This window comes from Hibiscus syriacus, unplaced genomic scaffold (assembly GCF_006381635.1).
Source record: "Hibiscus syriacus cultivar Baekdansim isolate YM2019G1 unplaced genomic scaffold, ASM638163v2 tig00013040_pilon, whole genome shotgun sequence".
NCBI lineage: Eukaryota > Viridiplantae > Streptophyta > Magnoliopsida > Malvales > Malvaceae > Hibiscus > Hibiscus syriacus.
The window spans coordinates 871,096-882,285 of NW_024062296.1; the positions used below are offsets into that span (position 1 = coordinate 871,096).

General features: G+C 33.0%; 1 protein-coding gene across 1 annotated transcript; it reads right to left on the reverse strand.

Annotated features, from left to right (window-relative positions):
* Positions 1-8,377: 8,377 nt before the first annotated feature.
* Positions 8,378-9,510, reverse strand: LOC120205762. The gene is made up of 2 exons (XM_039205583.1): positions 9,096-9,510; positions 8,378-8,996 (listed from the first exon to the last, which is right to left on the reverse strand). Exons 1-2 carry the CDS (start codon positions 9,295-9,297, stop codon positions 8,662-8,664), a joined length of 537 nt encoding a protein of 178 aa, XP_039061514.1. The 5' UTR covers positions 9,298-9,510; the 3' UTR covers positions 8,378-8,661.
* Between the last annotated feature and the right edge of the window lie 1,680 nt (positions 9,511-11,190).

The following is an 11,190-nucleotide window of genomic DNA, read 5'->3' on the forward strand; positions in this document are numbered from 1 at the left end:
TAATGAAACAAAAGGAAAAAAGAATAAGAAGGACTCCCTTTGATGCAAGTCTTAGACGTTTGGAGTGGTGATCTTTCAGCCTAGCCATGCGTGTATCACCTTTTTTCCTTTGAACCTTGCCTTCTCTGGAAACTTCACGTTTATAAAAGGCATCCTCTTTTAGTGGCATTCTCTTCTTCTCTTGTGCTTCTCGAGAAACTTCTTGATCCATTAATTAGGATCAAGCGAACGGCCATTGAGAAACTCTACAGTGTTGGTATTCTTCTGCTGAGCTTTTTCCTTTCATTTTATACCAACGATACCAAGAACACAAGTCTAAGACCAATCCTTCTCGTCATGTAACATCCTAAAATCAGGTCTGGTAGTTTCGGGTTAATATTCGAGTTAGTTTCTGGATTTTCAGCAAAAATATTGATTTTGGTATTTTTGTTTGATAAATAATTATTAAATTGGTTTAAATGCTCCTGAATTATTGATTTTTATTTTGGGAATTTACAAATTGATTTTAGAAGTGGCTAAATTGAATGATTTTAAAAGTTGTGATTTTAGTAACTAAATTGTAAAGATCAAAAACCTAAAATATATGAAGCTTATTTTACCAAGGCTTATGTTTAGTGTTTTCTCTCCAAGTTTAACCGTATCTTTAATCTCTTTTTTGCCAATTTTCCATCTAGATTCATTTTCTTAACCGTTAATTATATTCATTTCTAATTCATTAACCGTTCCTTTCATTTTCTCTCATCCAAACACTCTTGTATTTTCTCCCAAACTCTCTCAAGTTTTCTCTAATGGCTGAAACTCTTCTTCATTTTATATTCCTTTGTTATTGATTCTTATTCATTTCTTCTTGATTTTCTCTCTTCAATCAAAATTGTTTCTTCTGATTTTCTTCTTTGTCAATTATCCTTAATCTCTTTGGTGTTGCCATTGTTGATCTTCTTCTTTCTTTCATTTCCAGCAAGGTAATGTTCCTTCCCTAGTTCTTTTTGTTCTTCAATGATTAATCATCTAATGTGATTGATGTTTTTTTTTATTGAAAATAGTTCTTTAAAAAGAATTGTGTGAATTAAAAGTGATTTTCGAAGTTAAATAATGAGCCAATTTTCTTGATGTGATTATGAGGTTTCCTTGATGTAATTAAGATGTTTTTTGGGGTTATTATAACCAAAATAAATCAGTTTTTCAATTGATAATGATTTAGATATTGGTTTCTTTAAAGCAAGCTTAATTTCAATGTTTTTCAGAAATCCGGGAATTGTGACTATATTGCTACCATTTTTGTGGGATTTTATTGTGTTTAGGTGCTGATTTTGAGTGTTCTTGGATCAAGGGAAAGTAGTTTCATTGATTTAAGAGGTTTAGATCACGTTAACGATAAGATTTGTCGATCTTTTAGATGATTTTCATTATGTTTTAGAAGCATAATTTTTTTTCTTTTTTTTATATGTTTTGTGACATGTTGAATTGATTTCTAAGGTGCCCAAGGTTTGTATGGTTGGGGGAAAATGGTTCATCATTTGTTGGTGGTCATTTGGCTATCATTTGGGGTTGAATCACGTGGTTGTGCCATCAATGTGAGTGGTTGTCCATTCGATTATGATGAATGTGTTCAATGTTGAATGAAGGTTTAGTTATGTATGAACTATAAAATTTAGGTTATAAATTTTGTATACTTGTTGTTGATAATTGATTATGGATTCATGATGTATAGAATAAAGTATGTGGATTCTATATTTTATATACTTGTTGTTGATAATTGATTGTGTGGATTAATGATGTATGATTGGGAAATGGTTCATCATTTATTGGTTTTCATTTGGTTAGTATTTGGGGTTGAATCATGTAGTTGTGCCATCGAGGTGAGTGGTTATCCATTCGCTTATGTTGAACGTGTTCAATATTGAATGAAGGTTTAGTTATATGTGAACTCTGAATTTTAAGTTCTAAATTTTGTAGACTTGTTGTTGATAACTGGTTGTCCATTCGCTTATGATGAACGTGTTCAATGTTAAATGAAGGTTTAGTTATGTGTGAACTCTGAATTTTAGGTTCTTAATTTTGTATACTTGCTGTTGATATTTGATTGTGTGGATTCATGATGTATAGATTAAAGTATGTGAACAAAATGAGCATATATCTTGTGGCATGATTTATGGAACATTGGAAGTGAATTATCATTATGAGCATATGTATAAAAGCATGTCGAATATGAGCTAAAAATATATTGGAAAATTATAATTGAGATAATCATGTGAATTGTGATGTGTTAATTATGATTTGTGATGCATTGGAAGCAAGCGATATTTGTAAGCATGAGAATTAAAGTATGTTGAATATGACTTATGATGTAATGAAAGTATGTGATCATTGTTAGTGCGTATATGACATGATTTGATGCCTATGAATCTTGGTGTTTTGGAAGAATGTGTTTCATGGAATGCAAGTTGGAAATGTGAAATTGATATGGAATGTGAATATTGAATGTGTTTTGAAAATGTGTAGCAATTGATGTATAGTGATTTCAAAAGCATATTTGAAAGTTAATATATATACAAGTGAAAGTGAACGTGGACGAGTTGACCTTCTCGCTATCCACATAAGTGTGGTTGATCATGACAACCAAAAGTGATAATGTTTCAAAATTTATTTGAAAGTGTAAATGTGAACATTATTCATCATTGACAAACACTCTTGATGAACTTGGATTAATTGACTATTTTTTCTTAATGGGACTTTTTGGATGTGAAAGGCATACCTAGGAAAGAGTACTCTAAGTGTTTTGTTCAAATGTATGTGATATCAGGTTTATACAGGGTAAGGTTGGTGTGTTGAACAATGCTCCGATAAGATCACGGGGTAAGATTAGTTCGTTGAGCTTAGCTCCAAAAGTCATGGGTTTTGGACCTAAATGAGTCCATAAATGAAAGGGAGTCGTATGGAGTCCGTTTATTCAATGAGTGAATTATATTTTGAACAAAGGCCTTTCATCTTAAATGAAACAATGTATGTGTTGCATGTGTGACTTTGTTGGAAAGGTAATTGTGCATGTGCGCGTATGATTTGTTGTAAGGAATATGAGGATATAAACCATATTTATAATCTAGATTTTGTTTGAATTTATGATTCATTAAGTGAACATTGAAGCATGACATTATGGTATGATCATTGAATTAAAAACATGTAAGGTTCTATGGCATTTAGGTATGCTTTCCTTTAGCCTTGTCATGTACATCATGCTCAAATATTTAGTCATTCACTGAGCTTTATGCCAGGTTATTTGAATCTTGGTTTTATTTTGAGGCAATATGGGATCCTTAATTGAGCTTTAAGTTGATTTGTTCTTATGACACCTTCTAGTGCATAAGTGACTGATAATGACTTGTATTTTTCTTTGATTCTTGAGTTAATAATGAAACGGTGAGTTTTGATGTTAGATTACATGTTATGCAATAAGTTCAAGTTTGCCTTGAGTGACCAAAATATGTTTTGTGCCTTTAACAAGTGTTTAGACCATTTAGACAAGTGATAATAAGTGAACATAACATGTTAGGCCTTTAGGATGCTTGAAACAATCAATTTGGCACAAATGGTTAGGTGATGTGTGTTTAAGTTGACTTTATATGCAAATTTGACTTTGGATGCTAAATACTTGTATGTTATGTTAAATGACAATATGAAGTATGCTACATATGTATTATGACACGATCTAAGTCGTTTAAGAGTGTCCAAAAAAGTTCGTAGACCCTAGGATCGATTTCATGACTGATTGGATGCATGATCTTCCTCATCATTATGCATTTTATGCTTTTTTTTATAAAAATGATTGATCTCTTGCTAAAAATGATCGATCTCTTTAGGCAAAGGATCGATCCCAAACTCACTGTTTTTGCAAATGATTGATCCCTTCATTGTTTTCTCAATAACAATAGGTAGAATTGCATTCATTAAATATCTAAAGTGTTCCCTAGGTCCTTGGGAGTCCCTAAACTTTAAATTGTATTCAATTTGGTACAGAAAATTAATTTTGAAATTAAAGCTTTGTTTTAAGTCAGATTTTATTGAAATTTGTTCTAAGACTCTATCATAACAATAATTTCTTAGTGGAATCATAAATTTCATATTTTTGGTTTATTTTTATATTTTGAAAAGTTTACGTTTTGGTCCCTAAATTAAGCATGTTCCATTAGGCCCTTAAATGATATTTCATTAACCTGGAAATTTGTATTCCACCAATTAAGAACTAATAAAGAATAATGATAATTTTAATTTGGAATTTTAACACCGAATTATTTGGTTATGTGAAATTACTATTTTACCCCTATCTAGTTGACGACATATATCTTGCAATGTTCCGAAAATGTTAGTTTATTATTATTTATCCACTTTCACGTGTTGCATGATATATGTTTTAAATTTTAAATACTTTCTTATAGAGCGTATGATTTATGATTTTGTTTTATCTGACAAGATCGCAACCTAATGTACGCTCATGTATCCGAGACTTTCTTCTAGACCGGGTATGGGGTGTTACACATCATTTTGTATGGAAGCCCTCAAGATCATTTCTCTGGAGTGTTTTTGTTTATAAAAGACATCCTCTTCTAGTGGTAACATCTACTTATCCTCAATAGTAATAATGAAGTGTTAAGAATATATCGATAGGTGCATATTTGGCATTGTATTTATGTAATTTTAATTTCTAAACCATAATTATGTAATTGTATTCTCTGGTATTGAAATTTATGCACCAATAAGCTTGTTCTTCATGCACAAACCAAGCTTTGGAACCATTTTGAACGCGATTTTTACCTCGCTTATAATGTCTCGTATGTGCTAATATTAGACTCAACAAAAAGATAAGCTTAAATGCTATGACACTAATCTTATAAATTGTGGAAAAAAATTAATTTACAACATGGAAAAATGCCTCGAGCATGCATATAAACAAGTGAATCATGGTTGTAAATGCACGGACCTCGTATTTTGCAGATCGCAAGGCCACTATTAATAGGTTAGATTGTATTCGAATTAAAAGTCGCGTCTTTTCAACGGACCTGGCGTGCTGTATAAGGCGAGGTCCTTTGATTCCTCGCTTCAAAAAGGGTTTAAGGACTACTATAAATAGGGGCTCGTGTGTAGTAATATCACAATATATTTCAAAATTATGACTAAAAAATGTGTAGTAATATTGTGAAGTTATTCTCAAAAGAAGTGTTATCAAAATGCATGTGGCGTCTAATTCTATTGTTGATTACGTCAATATGCGATTGAGTTGCAAGACTTTTTATGAAGCTTTGAATCACAATTACATCTATCAAACCATTTCAATGAAGAATATCAATGTCATTCCATGGACTCAAAATGAGATAAGTTTTCAAGAAATATGCAAAGCTACTAATAATGACAAAGCGTTGTATCAAGAAAATTGGAGTTTGATCTGCATTGTTTGAAGAAAGCAACGGATAAAGGTAATATCAAGGCCATATATGTCTATGGCATGATTCTAATTTGTTGTGTGGGTAAATTAAGAGATGAAGGACTTCGAATTGTGAAAGCTCTTGATCTTGCCAATTCTAAGAAAATAAATTTAGCAGTTACTCATTAAGAGATTAATGAGTTTGTACGCTTAACGTCATGAAGTCGTAACAACCTTACCTTTCCAGAACTAATCGAAGAATACAATTGTGATAACAATTATCTCCGTATTTCAATCAATCAAGTTTGGCAACCATGGAACAACCTCTGCACTTATTATGATCCTTGTTTTTGGAACCATGAAGCAACTTTGTTTTGTAAGATGTTACAATAGAATGAGTTTTAAATTTCAATAAGTAGTGTTTATTTATTACAATAATTTTTTATTTTATTATATACTTTACAATACAATAAAAATATAATAATTAATTTAATGTAATTCATAAAATAGTTTTATATTTTTATTATTAAAGAAGGGACCTCACGTTACGTAAATTGAGAGGTCCGTTCGAAGCACACGATAATTAAATTTGATGCTTCAAAATCTCGAGGACACTTCAAATTCTCGCGGACCTTGAGTTATGGAGAATACGAAGTCGTTTATAGAAATATTAAATTAGGTGCTCTGAAAAGTTCATCCACGTCAGACGGGTCTCGCACCCCATAAAAACATGTCTTTATACGCATTTTGTAGAACGCGAGGTAGTCCTACGTGGACAATTTGGAAGGTATTTTCAAATAATTCTGATGTGGGTCATTTTCTTAATAAATGAATTTTGGTGGTTTAATAAAAACGGCATCTTGAACAATATGTTTGGTTGGCTAAACATTTGCGCTCTATTAGTTTTTGATTGGAATAGATTTTGACCCATAAGGGCTAGTTGCTAGAAACAATGTAGTGTCCACTCGCAAATTTCTTCGCTTATTTGTTCTGAAATGGGTCTATTTTAGGTTTGTAAAGGCATTTCCATACTTGTTTCAGTTAGTTTGACATGAAAACTTCTGCTCAAATATTGTTTTGAAATGGAAGTTTTCACCGCGCCGCGTCCCAAATGCTGCAGAACAATATGCAGCAAAATGAACAGATAAGGAAGAAAAGAGGGTAAAAGTAAACTGAAAACGCCAACGTGGTTGCATGACTGCTCATGCTGGTCCCGAGGAACTTGAGGCATTTATTTCTTGGTAAGATCATCGATAGAAAATATAAATATATATATATATATATATATTTGAAATTTTTAGGGGATTACTACCCACTCGCTCCCCCTTGATTCTTTCCTGTTTATTGGGATAATTATTTCCTATAATAAGCATTTGATATAGAATGAATTGGTCCTCCACCTTTACCGTGATCATGTGCAAAGCTCGTATGATTTATTCTGCCCTGCCAATGAACTGATGGTCCAGACTATTGTGATACCGTTCCTTTAAACTTATCACTTACAGTCAGGAAATGAGAGGATTTGAAATGTTATTTTGTAAAACATTTTGGCCTGTTTCTTTTGACTTTCATGCATGCAAATCCAGAGATCTTCATAAAGTTAGTGGATTGGAATATTTTAAATATTTAGATGTGATGTATGATGATTCAAGAGGCTATCACATTTTAGTCCCTAACTGCCACAACATCAACTCCCGTTGCTTTTGAACTTAGCCATACATTAGAGAGGCATGAATCAAAAACAAGGATAGCTATAATGATAGGTAGGATAGTGGTACTTTTAAAACGGCACAATGACAAAATTAATCCCCCATGTTTATCAAAATGATTATTTTGATTCATATTCTTTTTTTTAGCATTTTGGCTTCCAGTATTTTATTTTAAGGCAAAAAGTCCCCTAACGTTCAATCAAATAGTCATTTTAACACTTATTCTTTCTTTTTTAGAGCATTTTAGCCCTCAACATATCATTTAAGGATAAAAAAGCCCCTAATTAGTAGCATTAACATTTGTTAACTAACGTTTTCCATTTCTAGAAGAGCCTTTTTACCCCAAAATGAAACATTGGGGGACAAAATACTCCAAAAAAAAAAGAATAATGATCAAAGTGACTATTTAATCAAGCATTAGGGATTTTTTTACAATTTGTCTTCTAAAATTACATCATGCTAGTATAGACATTCAGTAATTCCTTAAGGTCTTATCACCAACTTTTCAATCTCAGACTTAGGATCTCCCTATTGATACCATGGTAACAATGATGTGGTCCTGAGCTTAAGCATGAAGAACCGTACTTTTTAAGCATGAACAACTCAAGAAACTAATTGTACTTTGCCTGTTGCAGCTAATAGCAGCCTGTAAGGAGCATTTGGTGCAAGCATGCTCCAATAACTGAGTAGAAGTTGAAATTACTCAGCTCTCATGATGAAATAATATTTGCAGAACCTTGGAGATGACAACTCATGTCTGCATAAATTATAATGGTTGTAGGAAGCAAAGAACCATAAACATCAAAAATAGTTCTAGGAAACTGCTTAAGTACTAGAACTGAAAGCTGGAGTGTGATTGATTGTTCACTATTTTCCACATTGATGCATCAGGGGATTGTTATTCTTCTTGAAAGTTGAAAGGGCCTAGAAATGCTTTTATAAGCAAAAATTGACAGGTTAATGAGAAAACGTTGAACCATGTCAATGCAAGAACAGCTTCATGATTTAAGCTTTTCATCATGCCTTTTATGGACACGTAATAAAAGCAGCTTTTTCTACTGTGAAGCTGAATCAGATTTTTTGCAATGAAACCCATATCTTTAATGACTTCATACATTTCATACATTGTAACTAAAGACCAATCTAAATAAAATATTGTAAATATTCATGTATGTGAAGTCACATGCTAGACCTGGACTCCAGATGCACAAGTCTCTGAGCACAATTTGCTGTGTTCACACAGCATAAAAAGCAATGCAAGGATGAAAATACATATATGACCCTTTGTACTTCTTTAAAGAGCACACCAAGGCTTAGAAGGCAATGTAAACGGGTGTTTATGGTTTTCCATTTCTCTTGGTATGTGCAGACCGAGAAATGGAAAGAACCTTCACACAAGAAAGCTGAAGATGAGAAGATCGGATCTATCTTCAAAAACAAAGGATTTGTGTTAAAAACAGAGAGAGAATAGCAGAAGTTAATAAAAAAAACATATGGATAAAGTTGCAAGGAGTGAACACCAAGAGGAATGTTACTTTATTTCCCACACAAGGAAACATCTCTTTTTGATGGTCTGAAATTCAATGCAGTAAGGCTGTAAATGCAGAGATTGGGGTGTCTGGATTTGATAGCTATCTGGTCAGTTGTGCTTTTGTAACCAGGAATGTTGCATGAAGTAGATGAGCTCCCAACTAGGCTTGCCTGGCAAGATGATGCAAACACAGCCTCTGCACATTTGATCCCATCAACTGCTGGTATTTCAAGCCTGTAAACTCCATGTTTATCTGTAGTCCTTTTGACTGAGAATGACACTTGTTCTCTTGTTTTTGGAACAAATGCCTTGAAGTTGCAGGATATTTGAACTTCTGAACCTGGTTTATGCAATATCTTGATCAATGAGATACATGCTTTCATTTTAACTTGTTACTAAATACCCAAAGTAGAAAACAGCAAAACTACAGAAACTTCACCTGGTAAGAAGTAGCTGTGTCTAGAGAAGCTGTTGTTGGAGCAGATGTCACAATAAACAAGGCCTATTACAGTGATCTGGGCATTATTCTTTGCTGGGTCATGTTTCAAAGAAAATGCCATAGTGAACAGAGCAGACAAAAAGAAGAGAACCATTAGATTCATAGCAGGAAAATTTGGGAGATGAGAAACAAACTTGCACATAACTTTCCCCTATGAATAGTGTTTGGCTTCAATGAGTAGCTCACAGAGCATTACCAGGTAGTTGAAGATGAGTTTTTGGAGTGTGGATAGAAGAGGATAGTAATAGTAGTAGTAGGGAGTAGTTGGTGGAGATCCAACTGTAAGCAAAAGTGGAGCAAATTTATCATTTTTCACAAGAAAACAGACATGTGTGAATTTATTTTGGCAATATGCGGACTTGATGGGTAGGAGAGAGAAGAGAGTAGTTTGTTTTCATTTGTCACATTCACTGTGGGGCATGATTTTGAAGGCCAAAGTTTATAATAAGCATATTAGCATAAAATCACTTGCTCAAGATTCTCGGTGTTTAGTCGAGTTGGTTCATACAATCACCTTTAAGAGATCATACTCGATTAAAATTTTTTGTTTTGATTAAGTACATTGATATTACATTTTTAAGATAAATACCAAGATTTAAATTTATATAAGGTGCTACAAAATAAGTATACTTACCACTCGACCAATTAATGGATCTCAATCAAAATATTCCTTTGATTAAGGGAAATTTTGATTGTTTTTGCCTCCAGTTGCAACTCTTGTAGGGTATTGGCTGAATCATTTATGTAACATAAGCAGACTCAGTTTGATGCTTAACAGAGAGCTAATTAACACTGAATTTATTGCTCACTACTAGAATGCATGCACAGCTGCTGAAAGTTTTAAATGAATGAATGGGAGGCATTTAAGAGAGAGGGATTGACATCACATGCGAGGTAAAGGGAAAATATTAAAGTTGTTCACGGGTTGTTCAGAAGAAAATAGTGAGGATAGAGTGATTAAGTCACATCAGCAGTGATGGCACACTAGTGGCAAAATAATGAATCAATTGAAACTCGAAAACAAGGAGTAGCTACCAAAGAGTAGTTTTTTGAGTTTTCATGTTCTGAATTATCTTTCCATGGTCGGAGCTGCTGCTGATTTGATACTCAACACCTGTTTTACAGTGAGGGGATGGAACTGTTTGGTTAATTATTTTGTGAGACCACCAATCTCTTTTTGCAATATGGAACATGAACATGAGTTCTTTTCTTTTCTGCTATAGATAAACATTAACCACATTTTATTTAGAATATGCATGAAAGAAATCATATAGATAGAATATACATGCTTTGAAATTGAATGCAAGATAAAACTTTCAACACAGATTCTCTGTAGCCAATAACTAAATCACTTGTAGTAGTAAAACAAACGTGGACAATAAGTACCTGTTTTCACTTTTGTTACAGATGGTTGCACAACGAGATGCAAGGTGACTGCTTGAGGAAGATCACCAAAAGGTACTCTGCACTGCACTGGTTAAAAGTCTTAGTTGCTCTCCCAGAATTTATCGGCTTTATGTCGTTGGCTCCTTCGGGTGCATTGTTTTTTATCAACACAAAAAGAAGCAGTTCAGATTCAAAATGAGAAACAGAACATCTCAAATTTTAATCATTTGAGAGACTGATACATACTTATCCATTTCGACACACTGCCTACCACAACTCTGAAAATGAAGCCCTCATATATATAATAGAACACAAGAAAAAGTTGAAAGGAAAATGAAGCATTACTTGTAACCCCTAGACCCGGCCTATACGTTTCGACTAAGTCTAACAAATTACATTAAAGATTCTTAAAAAACATTTCCCAAAAACTTTATTCGTTAATATAAATCATATTTCAAATGACCTTTATAAAAGTTTAATAAATAATGATAAAACACAACTCTTGAATATAAAACTAAAAGCGACCCAGTAAAATAAAACATGAAATAAATCCGGAGCATCGTAAATCAAATATCAGTAGCAAAAGGAGTAAACATCATAAAACGATAAATACTTCAAAAATAAGGCACATATCACCATAATTAAAAGT